Source organism: Physella acuta, unplaced genomic scaffold, assembly GCF_028476545.2.
Source record: "Physella acuta isolate Inbredline_101_S28 unplaced genomic scaffold, ASM2847654v3 ptg000705l, whole genome shotgun sequence".
Lineage (NCBI taxonomy): Eukaryota > Metazoa > Mollusca > Gastropoda > Physidae > Physella > Physella acuta.
Window position 1 is genome coordinate 400,620 of NW_026732224.1, and position 24,143 is coordinate 424,762.

Consider the following 24,143-nt stretch of genomic DNA (forward strand, 5'->3'; position numbering starts at 1 on the left):
TCATATTTATCGGTTTAACTACACTACCGCCCAGTACGCTATTGGGCGTGCTATATAAAAGCCTTGAGTGTACGATAATTACTCAACGGAATATTACTGTTAATCACTCTCCGCTTAAGTGTCGGAAACGGAAGTTCGAATTTCGTGTGCCGAATTCATTATTGTAGGGTGCTTATTAAAACTAACATAGGCGTGTAGTACTCGCGGGATGGCCTGGACGCCAAATTGCACCCTGCAGGGACACCGGAGGACGCGCCTGATTCGAATAAATGAGCGACTTTAGCAACCTAGTGTATCCATAGCCTATCGCGCTGTTTCAAATGAACGTAGCCGCCATGTTCCTCACGGGCACGCCAGGTGTCAATCCGCAATCGTAGAATCGCGCCCTGCCGGGGAGCCAACCGAATTGGCCTTTTTTTTCGCAGATACCTCTCAAGAACTTCCTTAAGTTTTATGAAAGGCGCAATCAGTGGCGTCGCTAGGTCGGGTGTCACCCATTGCGGAAACTCAGGGTGTCACCCCCCCCCCCACTTTTTGGGGATCGTCATTATGTAATTAAAATACTTTTTCTTTCTAATTAACCATTTCTTGAACTGGCAAAAAATATTTATTCTACATATCTGCATTTTTTTTGTCTGGGTGTCACCCCCCTATATGGTGTCACCCACGGCCCCTGCCTTGCGACGCTTCTGGGTGTAATAATAAATATAAAACAGACACATACACACATGCTATATATATATATATATATATATATATATATATATATATATATATATATATATATATATATATATATATATATACCTAATACTAATCAAAAATCATAATATTGATTTCAATAAAATTAAATTCCCATTCAGGAAGTATTTTTATCAACTAACCAAAGTTTCACGGCGACTAGATGAAAGGTGTAGCCATACACAAAGGGCACACACAAACAGACACACACACATAGGCAAACACTCAGACACACACAAAAATCAACATACTTTCATTTTATTGTATTTAGCCGACGCGACCAAAAACCCTATTTTGCTAATTAAGTCGAGATGTCTGACGAAGTCTAATTTACCTAATTGACTAGTTACTCGACATTAGACAATTCTCGTCCAGAACCATACAGTTCACTTCCGTTCGCGCATGCGCCAAGATGGCCGTGAGTCGTTGGTAAAGCTCTTCATTCAAAGTCAACAAGTTTTTGACCAGATTTTTGTCGCGTGGTGTCCTAGGTCACCTGCGTGATGACGTGTCACACAATATGATGACGTGTCACGCAATATGATGACGTTTCTCACACGAAGATCGTGTGCACGGAATCACGTGAGAATCTCGCGTTTGATTTGTCTGACGTCACGTAACGGAACTTATAAGGTACCGAAAGAAATTTCGCTCGTACACACACACACACAATTATTTAATCTTCATGACCGGCGAGTGTGTTTTCGATATACCTGCATATTATAGCATTTCTATTTATGCCTTGCTTGTTCAAACCTCAAATCATTGTTTTGTGTCGTATGGGTGGCATTTCCGTTTTTAAAAAAAATCAAATGGTTTGTTTTATTTATCAGGATAAATGGACTTGTACAGCACAGTTTAAGAAGAGAAACTTGAGAAGTTTTTTTCAATTGTTTTAAACTTTAAACATTTAAATCAGTAATAGTAATTTGATGGTTTTACACAGCATCAAAGACACGAACATCAATTGCATATATAGTAATCAAATGGAGAAAATTAAATGGAATTAGTTTTTTTTATCTTTTTTTTTCTTTATTTTTTTGCCTCAGACATGTAATTCACAGCGTCAGTTGTGTGTGTTCGCTTTCGTATTACAGTTTTCATCATCGGCTTGTGAGGACTGATACAGATTTACAATAGTAATTTTTTTTTTTACTTGTACCTTACTTTCTTTCATTTAAAATGGTTTACTTATACATAGATCTAATACAAAACGGGAAAAAAAAAAGTACCGCCCCCCCCCCCCTCCAAACGAAATTAAATTTATATAATTGATATAGAAAATATATACTTTTAATAGTGTCCACCCCCCCCCCCCCACCCCGAAGAAAGTCTACCGCCCCCCCCGAAAATTTCAAGTGCCCCCCCCCCCGGAGAAAAAAGTCTGGAAGAAACACTTTCCTCGGCGTGGTGGGTGAGGGGGGGGGACGGGGTGGAATTTGGGTTTTTAAGTAGAGCTGAAATTTATTTGTGATTACAGTGAATTAAAATGAAACGAATTTTAAGCAACCGGAAAAGTTATGTTATTACAACATGACACATCAAAGCAAACATTCTTCCCTTTCAAACATCTATGAGACTTCAGTGATTTTTTCTTTTTTTTCTCTACAAGATATTTATTTACATTTTACATTAATTTAAAGTTACATCAAATATGGATTGCTATTATTTACATAGACAGCCAATGTCAAGTTTGATTCAATAAACTTACTTCCATTAGCTGAATTTCACAACAATAAACCAATTAAGTGAATGAAATCAAATGTTGTATAAAATATTTATGCTACAATATACAATTGGAAAGTTTGTCAAATGTGATATTTTCAAATATTACCGCTGTGGAAATTTTCATTTTAAACATTATTAGCATCTTTAGACAGTTAAATTTAGTACAGATTTTTAAAATTGTATTTTTTTTTATCTTAATTAAAAAAGATTACTTCTGTCAATTACATACAATTGTTTTAATAATGTGGCAAAATGTTAAGATGCCGATATTGTTGTTTTTTGTGTTACAAAGCCTTAATTTTTTATAATGGACAGGTAATTTAAAAATCTTGAGGTTTCTATTCTGTATTAAAAATCAGTCTTCTTTCTGTTTGCCAAATATGTATTTACATTAGCATTACTTTCAATTTTCTTAACTAACCCATCCACTAATGGATGTTTAGAAGTGCTGAGTACTCCTCTGTCTATCGTCACAGAGATTATATCATAGATGAAGAAGTCTGCAAGAGTTAACGTTGTACCAACAAAATATCCTGTTCCAGATTCTTTCAAAAGTTTTTCAAAAAAGTCTAAGTACTTGGGCACTTCTACTTCCTTGAGCTCTTTCTCAAGCTCACTCTTTTTAGCTTCATCTTTGTGAAACAAAGCTGTCATTGCTACTGTTTGAAAGTCACCTCCCAGCTGAATTACTTGATCCACTTTTAACCCATCAAGATAACTTTTAGGATAAAATCCTGCTTCCTTGGCAATGTAAGCTGCTATTGCAAGGCTCTGTCGAAACATTTTGCCATCTATATTTAATACCGGTAGTTGCCCAAAAGGCGTTTTTGACTTCTCGGCGGGCCATCTCTGAAAAATGTATCTGATGTCCTCGTTCTTGACGTCTGCTGCTGCCAGCATTAACCGTGTCACCTCAGCACGACCTCTGCCATCGAAGTAGATAAGCTTGATACTTTCTAGTGTCATTTTGATTTATATCAACCCTATTCGAGATAGTCAATTTGCGATCAGACACCAGCCATCTTAAGAAAAAGGCTTCACGCATATAAAAATAAACAAGTTACATTTATCATTTTAAGCTATGCTTAACGAATTTTCTTGGTATTAATATTAAAGATGGTTGATATAAGTGATTTCTAAATATTCGATTAATAACTAACAATTACCAGGAGTTGTAATTAACATTTTGTTATTAATCACCAAAGGTTTTGAATATTTTTTTTTGTAGTTTAATTTTCTATCATTTACACTAACGTTTGTTTACTTGTTTCTGCTTTAAATATATATTATTATTTTTATTATATTAATTATTAATATATTATTATTTTTTTTTCATTTCTTTCTATCGTTTAATTTTAAAATTACCTCCCTTTAAAAATACAATGTTTGTTTTCTCCCCTAACAAAAAAGTTCCACGCGGGAGATATTTTGACTCAAACAAAAGACGAGAGCAAACCGTAGTGAACTGTGTTACACATTGGTGTACTCTTGTGACTAACACTAATATTCCGTGTCAGTTTTTCACAAAAATGCGTCCACTAATCCCAGCACACACAAAACGCGTCCACTAATCCCACTACACACACAATGCGTCCACTAATCCCACCTTACACAACATGCGTCCACTAATCCCACCACACACAAAATGCGTCCACTAATCCCACCTCACACAAAATGCGTCCACTAATCCCACCACACACAACATGCGTCCACTAATCCCACCACACAAAATACGTCCACTTATCCCACCACACACAACATGCGTCCAGTAATCCCACCACACACAAAATACGTCCACTAATCCCACCACACACAAAATGCGTCCAGTAATCCCACCACACACAAAATACGTCCACTAATACCACCACACACAACATGCGTCCACAAATCCAACCACACACAACATGCGTCCACTAATCCCAGCACACACAACATGCGTCGACTAATCCCACCACACATAGAATGCGTCCACTAATCCCACCACACACAAAATGCATCCACTAATCCCACAACACACAACATGCGTCCACTAATCCCACCCACCACACACAACATGCGTCGACTAATCCCACCACACACAACATACGTCCACTAATCCCACCACACACAACATGCGTCCACTAATCCCACCACACTAAATTCTCACACACTAAATACTCCACACTATATTCTCCCACACTTAATTCTCCCACACTAAATTCTCCCACACTAAATTATCCCACATTAAATTCTCCCACACTAAACTCTCCCACACCAACAATCTCCCAAATCTAAAGTCGATAAAAAATAGTCTCCACCAAAATCACCAAAACATTCAACTCCCCCATATTAGATTCCATCACACACCTCCCCCCCCCCCCCCCCACCCCACAAGGAACTAAAGACTGGCACAGAATATTAGTGTTAGTCACGAGAGTGCACCAAGGTGTAACACACTTCAAAGCGGTTTGATCTCGTCTTGTGTTTGAGTCAAAATACCTCGCGCGTTGAACTATTTTGTTAGGGGAGAAAACAAAGATTGTTTTTCTTTAAAGGGAGGTAATTATAAAATTAAACGATGAAAAGAAATGTATAAAACAAAAATATATTTTAAGCAAAATCAAGTAAACAAATATTAGTATTAATTGTAGAAAATTAAACTAAAAAAAAGTATTTAAAACCATGGATAATTAATAACAAAATGTTAATTACAACACCTATTAATTGATAGTTGTTAATCGAATAACTAGAAGTTACTTATATCGACCAGCTTTAATATTTATACGAAGAAAATTCCTTACAATTGTTCCGATCGAATCTCGTGAGGCTTCGTTGTATTTATATAAAGCACTACAGCCTTACAGCAACAAACAACCAATCATAAACACAATTCCTCACACCAATAACCGCAACTTTTCCATATACACTGACAATCCAGCAACCATCCCCCACTACATACAAATAAACTACAAAAACAAATCACTCAACATTCTAATAGCCATCAAAGACAGAAAGCAAGCCTGCCAAACCTGCGCATCTACATCGCATTGGACCAATCAATGCCATGTCCTCAACCCAGAGACAATGCACAGGAATCAACCATCAACACAAACAGCGGCACCACCTACTCCACAACCTCCCATGCCAAGCAGCCACCAAAATTCTCCCATCAAGGACATACCATCAAACCCCAAAACACCGCCCAAAAAACAGCCACCAGCACAAAAACCAGCGCCACTCGCCCAGACAGCACCAATACCTAGCAGCCAACAAGCAAACACAGCCATCGAACCAACAACCCCAAGGACAAACACAACGGATCCAACAACCATCAAATCAACTACATCAAAAATACTCTTACCAGATTTTGCATCACCACTCGCGCTGAGCCAGAACACTTTTACGTTCACAACGACGCCAAACTCTACCAACCCCAATCAAAATGTAAATATGAGTGACAGCACAAGCTCAAAAAGGAAAAAGAAAGTTAGCCCCACAGAAGAAAAGAAAATAACAAAAAGTAAAAAATTATTTCATGACTTCAAACACTGCAGGTTCTGCTTAGAACAATGTAGATCATCCAGGGAAAGGGAAAAGCACGTACGAGAAATCCACTACAGATGCTTACAGTGTGGTCTTTGTGCAGACAAAGGGTACTACCCAGACATATACACAAACTTTGCAGAAAACCATCAAGAAGAAACGATGTATGACTGTAGAGATTGTAACTTATCCCTCCCACTAGAGAGCATGAGGGCACATACAAGTGTACACCATAAGAAAAAATAGGTATCTTAGACGTTTTGTAAACGCTTATGTATGAATGCAATGCCATGTATTGAACTATTTTAATATTTCATGTATGTACATAACCATGCAACCTACTCTTGCTGCCCCCTGTGCGAACAGGGTGGACAGTAAGTGAGGAAATCTATTAAACCTTTAAAAAAAAAAAAAAAAAAAAAATAAAAAAAATTATATAAAATTATTCCCCCTTTTAAAAGTTTCTTCAAGACGTCACAGACAAACCAACCAAAATCAACTCACAGCACAACCCCCTCCCCCCCACAACCCCTCCCCCCTATACTATAAACGGTTGACGGACGAAGCCTAGCGGACCTTGACACACCAAGCTAGAAAAGTACTGAAACGTTACGATAAGGGAGGACAAACGAAGGACATAGCACAGTGGACGTGACAAAACTCAACAGTAGGCTAGACAGACCCGGGCAAACGTGAACGACGGCGACCGACCTGTACTAGTGACTTACAGAGGACATGACCTTAGGAACCACGCGGTAACTGTTAGAAGACTGGTCAAAGGGACAGAACAATTAAATTACACACATTAGACAATAGGAAAAGTTACACCCCTTAGTTTCCTCTGCAAGTAATCAACGCATTAGATATAAATCCTCACCCAACCAAACACCTCAACCAACATAGCCTTCTCCCCCCCCCCCCCCCCCCCCCCCCACACCACCACGTCTCCTGTGGAGAAATTATCTTCTAATTAAGCAAACTAATTTTGTTGAAATCTCTTTTCAGCACAAGAAGCTCTCTGGCATACTGGAACTCCGGTCTTTGATGTTGTTATCATTTAAAAGTTTAAAATCTAAGAGGTTTATTAAAAATGTAATAATGTTCCCAATTGAATCCTAGTATACAACATTGGAAAGAACATGCTGTCCTATTTTATTCATTTTAATGATTATGTTGAGGTTAACCTCGCCCTTCTAAAGAAACTATCCTTCGAAGGGGTAAACTTATCTTGCTGTGGTCCTTTTCAGGGCAAGAAGCTTTCAGCATACCGGAACCCAGGCGTTGACTATGTTTACATTTTAAAATTAAAAGGTCTAATAAAAATGTAATAAGTTTCCTAAATTTTCTCTAGCGGATAGCACTGGGAATTGTGGTGTCCCATCTTTAGTTAGTGTAGCACGATTTATGCTTTGGTTGTTTTGTTCTTTTTTTGCAAATCAAATAAAACAATTTAACAAAAAAAAAAAAAAAAAAAAAAAAAAGGGAGGAGGACTGTTGTAGGTACTAGGAGTAAATGAGTAGAGTGAGTGCTATCTTTTACAATATATATAATAACCAATAACTAATGCCCTACACATCTACATTTTATGTTCTATTTCAGGGAAACCCCTTACGACACTGAAATCCAATCGCTTACGGAGACTTCCTATTGTATTCCCCTTTTTTTGTTGCTCCCTCACTGATTGTTTTATGGGCCACAAACCAACCCCTTTTTCTTCTGTTTTCAGGTTGTACTACCCCCCCCACACCCCCCCCCCCCCCCAATCACTAAAACACTTTCAGTTGCAAGACGTACTGGTACTAAATTGTATATATTTGTATATTTATATGTACATTTAGGTATGAATGGCAATAAGATAGATGGAAATTGTAAACTTACAACAGCCCTCGTATGTCAAATGATGAAAATGTAATAGAACAGCGGAAGCCTTAGGGACAACGCAAAGGCTCGCTGAGAAGGAATTACAAATCTGAGACACAAAAGAAAAAATATTTCTGTTACCAAAGGTAGTTGTACTTTGGTAACAGATATAAATTCAAGACTTTACTCAACTGATAGAAGCATTACTTAATCTTCAGTTTTCTTGGTATTAATATTACAGCTGGTTGATACTATTGGCAACTTATTATTTGATTAGCAACTAACAATTACTGGGATTTGTGATTAACAATTTGTTATTAATCACCAAAAGTTCTAAATACTTTCCTTGTAATTTAATTTTTTATAATTAATACTAACGTTTGTTTACTTGTTTTTTTTTTTTTTTTCAATATGTATTAATTCTTTTTTCTTTTCTTTTTATGGTTTAATTATATAATTACCTCCTTTTAGAGAAAACATTGTTATTTCCCCTGACAAAAAAGTTCTACGCGCGTGATACTTTGACAGAAACAGGAGATGACAGCAAACCGCTGAGAATTGTGTTACACCTTGGTGCACTCTCGGGACTAACACTATTAATATGTGGGCATTTCACCCCCACTCCCACCCCCGCCTCTCCTTAATTCTTCAGCAGGTCTTGAGTACACCCCAGTAGCACGTGCATCAATCATTGACCAGCCGGGTGAGAAACACAATCAGCGCTGTGGTAACAAGGTCGGTAACCGGATCTGCTTGACACGTGGTAAGATAGCCGGACCCGGTAGTCGGAACACTTAGCCGGACCTGTTAGCCGGAACACTTAGTTAGCCGGAACATTTAGTGAACCGGATCACGGGGCTAGCCGGACCACTGAGTTAGCCGGACCAACGATTTAACCGGACCACATAGTTAGTTGGAATACTGGATTAGCCGGACCCATAAGCCGGACCACTGGGATAGCCAGAATACTAAATTAGCCGGACCACTAAGGTAGCCGGAACACCAAGTAAACAGAAGCATTGAGATAGTCGGTTCACTTATTTTGCCGGACCGCTGAGTTAGCCGGACCACTAAGGTAGCCGGAACACCGAGTAAACCGAAGCATTGAGATAGTCGGTTCACTTATTTTGCCGGATCACTGACTTAGCCGGACCACTGAGTTAGCCGGACCACTGAGTTAGCCGGAACACCAAGTAAACCGAATCATGGAGAAAGCCGGTTCACTGTTATTTTTCCGGATCACTGAGTTAACCGGACCACTGAGTTTGCCTGACCACTAATGTAGCCGGACAACTGGGATAGCCGGAGTACTAAGTTAGCCGGACGACTGAGTTAGCCGGATTAATAAGTTAACTAGAACACTGAGTATCGGACCACTGATTTAACCGGACCCGTAAGCCAGATCACTGATTTTTGCCGGACCACTGATTTTGCCAGACCACTGCGTTAGCCGGAATACTGACTTAGCTGGATCGCTAAGCTAACGGCGCCACTGATTTAACCGGAACCTTGAAAACTAGACCATGATTAGCCCACTAGTAATCCGGGCCACGGATTGAAATATCTGTTCTCTTAGCATGCGGAGTCGTTGTCGTCTGAAGTTTCGGTTCTTGTAGGCTCGATGACTAGATGATGGTTGCCATCCTCGTCCACATGTATGTTGTCTCGATTGCGTACAAATTGGCTTTTGCAAGCCGAGGGTCCGTAAAGAGTGGTATTACACAGTCTGCAGACCGTTTTCCTTCCGTTTAGTTGAAGTAGTAGTTGGTGGATTTCTCCACCGATTTCCACATCCAGATAGTGGGGGAGATCTTCCAGAGGAGCGTTGGGGTGGAAATCGATGGCCCACTTGTCACCTTTCCCCATTCGGAGAGTTGTGACGTTCGTGTCAGCTACGGCCAGTGTTCTCACGATCTGGTTGATTGTGTTTTCGGTGATTGTAGGGGGCATTCATTTTAGATGGCCCCTTGTCCGTTCTTTTCTGCGTAGAGTAGAAGCAGGCTCTTGCAATAATCGGAATGTTCGAGGAGCTCGTACATATATAAATAAATATATATTTTTTAAAAAGTTTAATAGTCTTCCTTCCACACAGTTCACTCCTGTATAGCCAGGAGCTAGCTGTGTGGATAGGTTGCATGAACATGATAAAATAGATACAATACATAGCATTGCATAAAATGAAAAATGTACAATGTAATTTTCTTGATTTTCCTTCTGTTTTCTTGGTTCCATTTTTCCATGTTCCTTGATTTCATTTTCCCATGTTCTTCTGATTTCTTGTTTTTCATTTCCGGATTCTTAACATATAACATAGAGTACAGGACAATGCATGATCGCTTCTCGTAGTTCTTGGCCTTTGTTCTTGCGCGTATAACTATCTTGATTAGGTTGTGGTTGAATCTTGGTTGGTAGAAGTAGTTCGAGATTATCATTGAGGGATGTTCCGTTGTTGAAGGGATGAGTTTGGTGTCGTGGCGTTGATGGTAGAGTTGAATCGATTAGGTATGATGCGTTGGTGAAAGGGCGAGTCTCGTGTGTTGTCGTTGATAGTAGAGTTGTTCGATGGAGTGGAGCTTGGAGAGAGTAGTTGAGTTGGGGGGTCCTTTTGTTGAGAGAGATCGTTCGACGTAAGTTGCTTTGGATTATTGTTCATTGTGGTTTTGAAGAAAAGTGAAGTTGAGTCGTAGTCGAGTAATTGAGGTGGGCGAAGTGGCATTGAAGAGTGAAGTTTTCCTGATATTGCTGAGTCGAGGGTTGTAGATGTGAAGAATTTGAGCTTGGTCAAATAGTTGAAATAGGCAAAGCGAAGCTGTTGACGAGTGCATATTTTAGGAAGGTTGAGTAGTTGATTTGCTGGGATTTGACGGAAGCCTCCCACCTAAGATTTCTCATAGGTTTGTGTCGTCAGAGTGGTAGTTGTGTTAGCGAAACTTTTTTTTTTTTTTTTTTTTTTTTTTTTTAAGTCTCAGTGTTGTAGATTTTACTTTCAGCGAGCCCAGCCAATGAGTGGTGGCAGTAGCTGATTTTTACTACGTTCATCATGCGACATAAGAAGACTGGTGCAGATTTACAATATAAACTATTCCTGAAACTTTCATTCTCAAAATTTTTTACATGTTATTTACAGAATAAAATATGTATTTTATATGGAGGGGGGGGGGGGGGGTTATTTCTTGGGTCAAAGCAATTTGCTATTTCTGAAAATTAAAGTTATAATTGGGGCAATATTTGGCTATAATAAATAACAGTGCTGAGTTATGGTAAACTTTATATTTAACAAAATTTGGCTTCGAAGGTTGGTCTAGGCTTCCTAAAGGGGGGGGGGGGGGGGTACAAATAGTTATATATGAAGTATACAGGAAAACATGATATGTTATGTACAATAGGTAGTTGCTATTTCTAAATAATAAAGTTGAAAAGGGGACAATATTTGTCTATGATAAATAAAAGTGATGAGTTGTAGTAAACTTTATATTAACAACATTGGCTTCAGAGGTTTGTCTAGGCTTCCTAAAAGAGGGGAGAAGTACCTAAAAGAGGGGAGAAGTACACATAGTTATGTCTGAAGTATACAAAAAAAACATGATATATTATGTACAATAGGTAGTCATTTGCATTCACACTTTCCATTTGTGCCTATTATCTGCAAACAGTCTTCATTTTTTTTTTTTTTTTTTTTTAATCAAAATTTTAAAATAATTAAACTTCAAAACAAACTTATTAATTAATTTGAGTAGGTAATGTACAGAGATGATCGTTAAATCAAATATGTTGAACGTATTTGAATTACATAAAAGGACAAATTTATAAGAGGGGAGCGGTGGTGGGTCAGTGAGGGGGGGGGGGGGGGTGGGTGGTGGGTGGGGGTTGGTTGGGTAAGGCGACCTAGATAGCGTGATCGTTTTTGCTACGCTGAGTAAACAAAAATCGTTCACTGGGAAGTTTGGTTGGGGGTGGGGGGAGGGGGTTGGTTGGCTGTGGCAGGCCAGGCGCTGGGAGCGTTGTTGCGTGAAATGAACGCTGTGGTGTTACATTTATAGCGTCATGTTGCGTGACATGACTGCTACAAGGGGAGATAAAATCTCCCAGTCTCACGATAAGAGTGTAAAACTAGTAACATCTTACTTAAACTTTCACAGTGAAACATTACCAGTGGGGTGGATTTCCATGTATGGCAAAGTAAAAGGGTAGTATAGTTACAAAGATTTCAAGTAACAGATTTTTACTCTTGCTAAGTGGTTGGGGTAAAGAGGGGTTGCAAAGATTATTTATAAGTAAAGTAACCAATAATTTATTCAAGGGTAGGTTTGAGTGAGGGGAGGGGGAAGTTGGTTGGGTGTGGCGGGCCATGTACTGGGAGCGGTGTTGCGTGACCTAACGGCTGTGGTATCATATTTATAGTGTGTGTGTTCGTGTGTTTTCCCTGTCAAGTCGTCTGTTAAAAATCAAGTCCAAAGTCTGTCTGTTAAACTCTGTCTCGTTGTATTTTGCCCTATTTCTGCAGTTCCAAATTATTTGTCTGTATATTGCTACTGTTCTTATTTTTTTTCCAGTATAGTCCCATCTTGTTGTTTTGGTACTTTGTTAAGCGTTATTCCTATATCAACATTGAAGGTCTCGTTCTTATTTCTTATTTTGGTTTCTAACGTTTTCTTCATGGTCTGGATGGTTGGGCAGTCTAGGTAGATGTGTGTTTCTGTTTCTGGAGTGTCTTGTTTGTATAGATAACATAGGGATTTTTGTTTGCGTGTCGCTAGTGGTGTGTTAGTCTTGTTTTGGTGTCCGTGTCTCAGTGGTGTTGTGTTGTAAATCAGTCTGTATGTTATTTCCCTTTCCTTAGGTGTTATTGTTTTGAAATGAAGGTTTTTAAAAGTGTCCGTCGTGTCTGTTAAAGCGAATGTCCTGCACCAGGATATTCTATTGTAAAGAGGGGTGGCAAGCTTCTGTACTAATTTCCTATAAATCTGTTGAGATTTCTTTTTTAAAAGGTTTTCGTTAGTTTTAAAGATTTGTATACATTCTGTATAGAAGTTGTTTAATTTTTGTCCTATGAAATGTGGGGAGTTATTGTTAATTTTGATATGTTTATTTAGATTAATCCCTATGTAATAATGTGCTAATGGGTGGTGTTGTGGTTCGCTAATTATTCTGTTTACATGTGTTAGCCTGAATGTGTTTATTTTAGTTTGTATGTCGTGTAGATTTATTCCCCCGTGTATTTTGCTTTGGACTAGTGTGTTGTGACTGATGTTGCCTATAGTGTGTTGGAAGATATATCTCCTAATGAGCTTGTTTATTTCTTTGATTGTTGGTTTTGGGACTGTTTGGGCTGTGGCGATGTATGTTATTTGGGGTATAATGTATCTGTTTGTGATTGCGGCTCTTGTAAAAATTGTTGTCGTGCTGTACTTGTAGAAGTCTATAGTTTTCTTAATTTTGTTTATAATTTCTTTCCATCTTTTGTTATTTTCCAGCGAGGGATTGTTCTGGTGTGTTATGCCGTATATGTGTAATTCGTTTTTAGCTGTCATGTTTAGTGGATATGTTTGTCTGTTTTTCCAACGTCCTAGTCCCATAATTTCTGTCTTGTCTAAGTTAATTTTTGTTCCACTAGCCTGTCCATAGTCAATGAATTTTCCTACCACTAATTTTATTGAGTTTTCCGTCTGCAAAGTAAAGGCGGTGTCGTCGGCATATGCTAATATCTTTTTATTCGTCAAGTTCGGTATGTCTATTCCTTTAATGTCTGCGTCCCGTCTGATATTTTCTAATAAAGGTTCTAGGGTTAAAATATATAATATGGGTGATAGGGGGCATCCTTGTCTAACTGATTTGTCTATACTGAACGGTCTGGTTATGTTACTGTTTATAAGGAGGTGGCTTTTAGCATTTGTGTAAATTATTTTGATCCAAGTGTTGAAATAACTGCCTAAATTATATGTCTTGAGTGCTTTGTGTAGGTATTTATGTGAGACTCTGTCAAATGCTTTTTCTTGGTCTAATGTTAAAATGCAGGCTTGTGTGTTTTTCTCGTGTGTGTATTGTATAATGTCCCTAATTAGATGGTTGTGGTTCTGTATGTTTCTGCCTGTGACGCTGCATTGTTGGTCTGTATGTATTAGTTTTGGTAGGTGTGGTTCTAATTTGGCTACGAGTGCTTTGGTTAGTATTTTGTTGTCTGTATTTAGGAGTGATATGGGTCTATAATTTTTGGTTAGTTTAGGGTCTGTTTTTGGTTTATGGATGAGTGTTATGTATGATGTATTAAAGTTTTCGTGGCATTGTTCTAGCATATATATTTCTTTGAATGTATCTAGTAGGAGGGGGCTTAAGTCTGCTATGAAAGTTTTGTAGAATTCACTTGTCAGGCCGTCGGGTCCGGGGGATTTATTGTCGTTAAGTTTTTGAATGGCTTTCCTGATGTCGTCTAAGTTAAAGGGCGTATCTATTATGTTTTTGTCGTTGTCGTCTAGTGGTTTGATGTAGCTTGGGTATTCGTCTTGTTTCTCGTTGTGTGTCGCTTCTCGTTTGTAAAGTCGTGCGTAATAGTCTATAAATAAGGATTGTATCTTTTCAGGGTCTGTCGTTTCTTGGTTGTTTTCGTCCACAATTTGTTTGATTTGTTTGGATCTTTGTATGCTTTGTTCTAGTATGAGTGTGTGGTGTGTAGGGTTTTCTGATCCTATCCTGTCTATTTTGCTTCTTATTTGTGCTCCTCTGTATTTGTATTCTTGTATTTCTGTCAATTGGTTTTCTAGTGTGTCGATGTCTTCCCTACTGCCATTTGTTTTCTTAAGTGTTTTTAGTTGGTCTTCTATTCTTTTTTCCCTATCTTGTCTGATTATGTTGATGCTTTTGGCTATTTGTATAGTTGTTTGTTTGATATCTGCTTTGAAGTCTTCCCAATGTTGTATTTTATCTATCCTAGGCGCTGATTGTATGTAAAATTGGATAGTGTCTTTGATTCTAGATCTGTATCTTTCGTCCAAGAGTAGTGAGTTATTTAGTTTCCACGGTGTGTTTCTTTTGAGTTTTGGTTCGAAGTTGTTTAGTGTTGTTATTACTGCACTGTGGTCGCTAAATTTTAGGGTGTGTGTAAGGTGTTCCACTCTGTTTATTTTCATGTCCTGTGGGGCATATATCCTGTCTAGCCTAGCTAGGTTACCTTGTGATTTGTTACCGCGGGTGAATTGTAGTGAGTGGGGGTATAATGTTCTGAACGTGTCCACTAGGTTGAAGTGTGTTGTAATGTTTTGGATCAGTTTTACCTGAGGTCTGTCTCGTTCTATACGACTATTTTTCTTTTCCGTCGTTCCAGATATGTCTATCGTTCTTTCAACACAATTAAAGTCTCCTAATAGTATGATTTTATGTTGTTTATACCTTGTTGTCAGCAGTTTATTTAGGTCATTATAATAGTTTGTGTTTCGTTTTTCCGTCTGTCCGTGTACGTTAACTATTGCTAGTGTCCCTGTTTGTCCTTGTACAGTCGCTATTAGCAGTTTTCCGTTTATGTCGTTATACGTGTCTTTTACCTTGTAATGGTTGGAGGTGTTGAATATGGATGTGCCGCTGCCTGTTGTAAGCTTACTTAGGCTGTGATATGCTTGGGTGAGTCCTAGGCTACGTGTGAATCTGTCCGCTGTGTGTTTGTCCTTGAAGTTAGTTTCTTGTATTGCTATAAAGTCTGGTGTGTACGTGTGTATTAATTGCCTTAGGTACTTATCTTTATGTCTGATGCCTTGGATGTTGAGGGTGATGATTGTGAGGCTATCTATGTTGTCTCCCATACATGGCCTGCCTTGGTCGATTTGGGGCTTGGGGGGCTGATGAATTCCCCTGGTGGTCTCTTGTTTGTCCTGTCCGGTTTGTTGGCTAAGACGCCAGCGTATGTAGTGGTTGGGCTAGCTATTTGCTCAATCATGTCTGTTCGTTCTGCTTTGTTAATTCTGCTGTTGTTCTTGGCTCGTTGATGTCTGTATGCTGTCTTCTTTTTCCTATTTACAGTGTGCCATTCATTCTGTTGTTCCTCTTGGTCGCCTGCTTCCCATCGGGTCGTAGTCTCGTCATCTGTCGTCGATAGTTCTTCGTCTTCTCGGTCCACTATGTATTGTCCCTCCCTGTCCAGGTGTATGTTGTCTCTTTCCCTGATGTACTGGTTTCTGCATGCCATTGGCCCGTGCCTGGTTGTTTTGCACAGAGGACACACCGTCCTCCGTCCCTCGAGCTGGAGCAACAAGGTGTGTTTCTCCTCTCCTGCCTCAACTTCGATGTAGTGGGGCAGCTCTTCTGTGGGTACCATAGGGCAGAAGTCCACGGCCCACTTATCGCTTTTCCCGATCTGCACTGCTGTTTTGGATTCATTGGGCATTGCAAGGTTGTCAAGGATGGTGTTAACTGTTTCTTTGGTAAATGTTGGGGGTACCCATTTCAGTACTCCTCTCTGTCCGTTTCTCTCTACATCGAGCAGCAGTATGCTCGAGCAGATGCTGCTGTTCTTAGCGATCTCCCTCATGTGGAGGCTTTTAAAAAGTTCCTCCGACAGAATGGTGACAAACCATTCATTGGGCTTTCCGAGGTTGTACAGTTTTTGTATCTGGCGCTGTGGGATTCCTAGTTCTTGCATTATAATGTCTTCTAGAATGATTTCATCAAATTTTGATGTTTTCTTCCCTTTGATAACTAGTCTTAGGGTATTCTTTAAGTGAGTACCGATAGGTCCTCCGATCAAGGTAATGCGTTTAATTAGTGAAGTTTCTGTACTTACAATTGCTTTTGTATTTTCCTTCGCCAAGGTCAAAATTTTTTCCACTTGAGGGGATATTCCAAGACCACCTTTGCCTCGACCAGACATATTGAATTTTTTTTCTTTGTTGATGAACGAGTGTTCGAAAAACGCCGTCTGCAGAGAAACTCGCTCCTTATATACGGTCCTGGGCTCGAGACAACTGGTATCTCAACTGGATGATAGTCAGTTTAAGTTTTGTTTTCTATGAGACTTGTTCAGTAGCAGAAATAAAAATACGAGCTGGCAAACGCCCTAGTCAACTAATGATAAAAAATCTTCTTGATATTTATATTACTGCTCGTTGATACTAGTGTCAACTAATTATTGGATTAACCATTAACATTTACTAGGAGCTGTAATTAACATTTTGTTATTAATCACCAAATGTTTTAAGTAATTGTCTTGTAGTTTAATTTTCTATAATTAATGTTAACGTTTGTTTACTTGTTTTTGTTTCAGTTTATATTAATACTTTTTTCTTTTCTTTTTATTGTTTAATTTTATAATTACCTCCCTTTAAACAAAAACATCGTTTGTTATTTCCTCTGACAAAAAATGTCTACGCGCGAGAGGTTTTGACAGAAACAGAAGACGACAGCAAACCACTGTAAAGTGTGTGACACCTTGGGTGTGATGGTTTTGAGGTGTAGGTTCCTAAAGGTGTCTGTTGTGTCTGTTAGAGCGTATTTCCACGCCATTGAATTCTGTTGTATAATGGGGTTGAGAGTTTTTGCACTAACTTTTTGTAAATATTTTGTGATTTTTCGTGTACAAGTTTTTCGTTATTTTATATATTTGTAAGCATTCTGCGTAAAAGGGACTGTGTTTTCCTCCTATGTAATGTGGAGTTGTATTATTGATTTGTGTAAGTTTGTTGAGCTGAATGCCTATATGGTGGCAGGACAAATGATCTCAGGACAAATGATCTCAGACAAAATATCTCAGACAAAATATCTCACGGACAAATGATCTCAGGACAAATGATCTCAAGGACAAATGATTTCACGGACAAAGGATACCAGGACAGAATATATCAGGACAAATGATACCATGGACAAATGATCTCAGACAAAATATCTCAGACAAAATATCTCACAGCAAAATTTTAATAGTGTGTGGGATGATTTTAGTTATTTTTTTTTTTATTGACGGTCATATGTTTTGTTTATTTTATTTAATGTTGTTTATAGGCCCATATAATAATTGTAAGAATTGTTTGTCGCATCATTTTGTCATATTCTATTTAACTTTTAAAAATTAAGATTACTAACATAGTATGCGAAGATTAAAGAAATTGTGCTATAGATAGCGTAGGTGAGCTTGCCAAACATGAGTTAATCCTACCATGTCAGGTGGACGAAACTATATCAAAGGGAATGAAATAGCAATAAGGTCACACCTTCGTATCAAGGTGGCCGCACGCTTTAATTGCAGAGACATGCCTTTAGGGAAAGGCAACCGTCCTCCATGGACAATACAACTAGTCAATAGTTATGAGTCGGTCACATATCCTTATTTAAACGACAGCGGTCATCGCGGAGTCAAGTTCGCCATTGTGTGTATGCAAGCAAAGCAGTATTAGTAGTGGCCTACATCGCAGAAAGGAACTTAGTTTCTAGTGAATTTATGTCGAGCAAGAGTTCACACAATAGTACGTAATCACATAATATTAGAGGTGTGATCACAGCCATACTCTTGTGTAGTAATCAGTAAACGCAAATAAACAAAACGAGGCTGTCAACGTTCGATGTACTATGAACAGAGTATCTAAGGAATTTTCTGGGTATAAATATTAAAGCTGGTTGATATAAGTGACATCTAGTTATTCGATTAACAACTACCAATTACTAGGTGTTATAATTAACATTTTATTATTAATCATCAAATTTTTAAAATATTTTTGTTGTAATTTAATTTTTTTATAATTTATGCTTACGTTTGTTTACTTGTTTTTGCTTCAAAATATATTATTATTTTTTTCATTTCTTTTTATCACTTAATATTATAATTATCCCCCTTTAAACAAAAACAATGTTTTCTCCCCTAACAAAATAGTTCCACGCGTGAGATATTTTGACGAGATCAAACCGCTGTGAACTGTGTTACACCATGGTGCACTCTCGGGACTAACATTAATATTCTGTGTCAGTCTTTAGTTCCATGAGGGGTTGGGGGGAGGAGTTGTGTGATGGAATCTAATATGGGGGAGTTACATGTTTTGGTAATTTTAGTGGAGACTATTTTTTAACGAGTTTAGATTTGAGAGATTGTTGGTGTGGGAGAGTTTAGTTTGCGAGAATATAGTGTGGGAGAATTTAGTGTGGGAGAATATAGTGTGGGAGAATTTAGTGTGGAAGAATATAGTGTGGGAGAATATAGTGTAGGAGAATATAGTGTGGGAGAATTTAGTGTGGGAGAATTTAGTGTGGGATAATATAGTGTAGGAGAATTTAGTTTGGGATAATTTAGTGTGGGAGAATTTAGTGTGGTGTGATTAGTGGACGCAATTTGTGTGTGGTGGGATTAGTGGACGCATTTTGTGTGTGGTGGGATAAGTGGAAGCATTTTGTGTGTGGTGGGATAAGTGGAAGCATTTTGTGTGTGGTGGGATTAGTGGACGCATTTTGTGTGTGGTGGGATTAGTGGACGCATTTTGTGTGTGGTGGGATAAGTGGAAGCATTTTGTGTGTGGTGGGATTAGTGGAAACATTTCAGATTTCCTTCACATAGTTTTATTTAATACGTTACGTATAGTGTATTGCCAATTCAAAGTATAATAACGCGAAATTTGCGTTTAATTTTTGTAAAAAAAATAAACCGGGAGTGATCTACCCAAAAATTACTCGAATATTCTTATATAACTTGGAATATAGACATGATTTTTAATTACTTAAACTTTTAAAAATAGAATAGAATCTCATAGAAAAAAGAATTGCGCACCAAGCGAACGCCAAAAGAAAATGTGCATAATAGTGCGCAATATTATTAGTACACACAGACATACGGACAAGATTGCAAAATTATTATTTTCCGTATCAGTGAGGTGTAAAACGTCGAGATTTGTAAAAATCTCGATTTTTTTTGTGCACGTTTACAAGACTTTCTCTATACTTCGTACATACGAGAAAGTAAAAATAATCAAATTACAGGCTAAAATCTAGTTATTTCCCTTTAATGTATTAGTTTGTCTCCCTTTCTGTTCCATGTTATTATTCGTAGGAACGACGCCCATCACTTGACCTCATTTCTAGGAAAATGTCTTTAATTAGAAAAAAAAACACATTATTTTTTTTTTCCGTCTGTTCACACCGTATTGGCTTTTAGCGTGCTCTCGCTTCGTGTTACGTTTGACTTACTACATCACTTTAAAGTGGTTTTCCCCAGAGGCGTAGCGAGAAGGGGGGGGGGGGGGGGGGGGGCGGGGGGACATATGTTCCGGGCGCCGACCTTAGGGGGGGGGGGGGACGCCAAATCGAAAGTTTGAGGAGGGGGGGGTGCAAATGAAAAGTTCGAGAGGGGGTGCTAATCAAAAGTGTGTACCCGGGCGCCGGTAAGGGTCGCTAAGCCTCTGGTTTTCCTTAAATATGTTTTTTTTACGTGATCTTATTTTAGGTTACGTTTATCTTATTTTAAGTCGTTCAGTGACACTGACATGACATTTTCTTAACGTGATCCGATGTTAAATACTACGACGTCACTTTAAAGTTAATGTGGCGTATATACAAGGTGCGGCGTGAGACTACATTTAACCATATGTATAACTGACGTGATCCTTAAGTGGTTATCAAGTGATAAGAAATGGCCAAAAAAAATTGGCCATTGTCCTCTTTTCTATAACCTGCATCATAAAAAAGCTATAATTTAATGTATTGATATCGCACTAATTGAGACACCTTGAAAGTTGTGGTCCCTGGTTGTTTGCCCGTGTGCTGGTTCCCCATCAGTGGAGTCACGACACCTGGTGACGCCTTGTTCTGTAACTCTGTGTGTCACCCCCCCCCCCCCCCCCACATATATATATATATATATATACCTGTCTTGGAACGAGAGTATTTAAAGTAAACACAGTCATTTTATGACCATCCCATCCCGTATATTGTCAGCTGATTCTGAAAGACGTAATGCAAGTTATAATAAATCGTTTAAAGTTGACTTGTAAAGGAAGATTTTTTTTTTCTTTCTAATTCTGTAAAGTGAAATCTTTCGTTTGGTGTCATTCTATTGGATTTTTTCTACTCCCCCACTATATCTCCTCCCCCCCCCCCCCCTTTGAATGGGTACGCAACCACCCGCCCCGGTATGACTCTACTTATTTCCTTATTGATTCCAACTACCATTGACAATCAAGTCACTGAATAAACTGTAAAAAAAAAAACTGTCGATAGCAATCTAGCTTTTTCACAGAACAAAAAACCTCAGCAGGATATATTTTTTATTGTCCTGCATAGCTGATAGTGCTTATTGCGTCTTTTTGTGAGGAAAAAAGCAAAATGTTCTTTTGACTTCAGTCAGTAAGAGGGAAAAAAAGGCTTGTTGCTTAGTTTATTTACTGGCAGACGAAACAAGCACTATCTGCTTAACCAAACCGGAACTGTATTCGTGAACGCAGAGTTGTTTATTTATTTTATAATTATTTCCCTTGTCAACAACTAATTGTTGGTTTTTTCCCCTAGCAAAAAATTTATCGCGAGATATTTTGACTCAAACAAAAGACGAGATCAAACCGCTGTGAACTGTGTTACACCTTGGTGCACTCTTGGGACTAACACTAATATTCTGTGTCAATGTGAGGTGGGAGGGGGGGGGAGGATTTTATGGAATCTAGTATGGGGGTGTTGAATGTTTGGGTGATTTTGGTGGAGACTATTTTGTATCGAGTTTAGATTTGGGAGATTTTTAGTTTGTGTGAGAATTTAGCGCGGGACAATTAAGTATACGTGCTAACTGGTTATGCGCCATACGATACTCCGTCATGATACGATACTGTATCACGATTCGAGGCTGTACCATGATACGTTTATGCACCACGGTACGATACTGCATCACGATACGATACTGCACCACGATACGATACTGCACCACGATACGTTACTGCATCACGATACGATACTGTCTCACGATACGATACTGCACCACGATACGATACTACATTACCTACTGACATACAAGCACTAAACATTTCAGCCCGCTGGTGAAATGGGAAAGTCAGGATCGTTTAAATTTAAAGGAACAAAAGTTGAATTCTGTTCACAGACAGTACGTTGTCTTCATTGGTTGCGAGAAAAACAGAAAGTCAAATAGATATTGTCTTCGTGCTAAATGCTGTCCTCAATGCATGTCCTGTTATCTAACTGCTGTAGTTTGTGACTGCTGAGCTAAGATTATGTCCTTTTTTATGTCCTTAATTTGTGTCCTACTAACTAGCTGCTGTCCTCAATGCATGTCCTGTTATCTAACTGTTGTAGTTTGTGACTGCTGAGCTAAGATTATGTCCTTTTTTATGTCCTTAATTTGTGTCCTACTAACAAGCTGCTGTCCTCAATGCATGTTCTGTTATCTAACTGTTGTCCTTTGTGACTGCTGAGCTAAGCGTATGTCCTTTTTATGTCCTTAATTTGTGTCCTACTAACTCGCTTTTGTCCTCAATTCATGTCCTACTATTTGACTGCTGAGCTAAGTTTATTTCCATTTTGATGTCCTCAATATGTCTTACTAACTAGCTAATGTCCTCAATTCATGTCCTACTATTTGACACCAGATCTAAATTTATGTCCCACTGATGTCCTAAAATAATGTCCTGTCAACTAACTGATGTCCTCAACCAATAAATAATATTTTTGGGGAAAGTAAAGGCAGCTGGGTATATCGCCGACCATTTTATCCTTTGTATGCCGAGGTCAATGAAATAAGAGAACTCTACTTCACCTGCAACAGAGACCGTCAGGATCGAAATACGTACATACAGTTACAAGGCAACTGTATGATTTTTAAATATAATTTGATATCAAAGACGGAAGCTAATCCCAATAGATGAATAAATCATGATTTCATCAACAGATATGTTTTTGTATTTCTGTCACGTGTTAAATATCCACTCGACGAAACGGCAACGAAAATACGACCTCCATGTCTAGAATGTTCACACTTTTTATTTCATAATAAATTTACTTTTATTTACCAAATTAGGATAGTGATTTTTAGATTAATTTTTTTCCTAGCATGGTCCAACTAAGAAAATAATGCATAAATTTGTGTCGCTCATGTGTTGGTAGAGAAGAAAACCGTTATTTCAATTCGTGCGTGAGTAGCTTGTTGCATTGCCCAAACCTTTCCTGCTCATATAAATGAAGGCGAAGTCCGTTTGAATTCACTTAATATTCTAAAAATACATTTTGTTGTCAACCTTTTGTTTAACAAAAATCTCGAGCTAGATCTTTAATACAATCAATATTGGGCAGAAGTAAAGTTTGTAAATTAGGTTTTCCCTGAATCTGATTGGTTGGTGTTCCCGTACATTTAAAAAAGAATCCATCCTGATTGGTTGGTTAAGTTTTGTTGTGAGTAAATATAGTCTTATTCAGCTGTCTGATTAGCTGATTTAAAAATTTAAAATTTTATTTAAAAAAAAAAAAAACAATCGTGAAGTGTTGCAATCAAATTGTAATCGTAGGTCAAATTTTGTCCTCCATTTGGGGTTTGTAAATTTACTGTGTCTATATTTCATTTACGGTAAATAAATTCAGTTTACGTTTCAAACATTAATTTTACGGTAACTTCATTATGCCACCTACGTCACGATCTAACCACCAGTCACCTCTTCCACACAACTCCTCCACCCCCACCCCCACACCCTTAAACATCCCCCCCCCCCCCCACGTCCCACATTTAATGTTCAAATGAACACTTAGTAACATGTATTAAAAGCATTGGAAAAAATAAGTATTGGGGTGTTCAAATAGGGAAAAGTTAACAACCCGTATACAACTGTTCAATCCGACTTGTTTTTTTGTATTTGAAGCATTGATAAACTGTGAAATGACCAACTCAATTCATACTACGTGTTTTGTCTTGTATTTGAACAATGACAAACCGTAAAATGACCAACTCAGCCCGAAATACTCTAAAATGACCAACTCAGTTCAACAAACTGTTAAATGACCAACTCATTTCGTTCAACTTGTTCAGTCTTGTAAATTGAACCACCGACAAATGGTTAAAAATTTAAACGCCTCCCACTACTCGAAAACTTTATGTATATCGTGACAATCATCTCTTGCTGTGTTGTGGTAATTATCTTTACCCGTTAATTACTTGCTAATGAAGAAACATTAAGCTGGAAAAAGACGTGTTGCTGATTGATGACATAACCAATGCTATTCATACTCCACGGATTGCTATAATGCTAGAGTTAATATAATAAAAAAATGTGTATATTATAAAGCTTTATATTATACTTTTTATATGTTATAAATCATATAGCGAAGGCTTGTTTATATATTTTTT

The 24,143-nt window shown here is 38.2% G+C and overlaps 1 protein-coding gene across 1 annotated transcript; it reads right to left on the reverse strand.

The window, feature by feature from the left end:
• Window positions 1-2,817: 2,817 nt before the first annotated feature.
• Window positions 2,818-3,435, reverse strand: LOC131949621 (glutathione S-transferase 1-like). The gene has a single exon (XM_059311466.1). The coding sequence runs from the start codon at window positions 3,433-3,435 to the stop codon at window positions 2,818-2,820; it is 618 nt and encodes a 205-aa protein (XP_059167449.1).
• Between the last annotated feature and the right edge of the window lie 20,708 nt (window positions 3,436-24,143).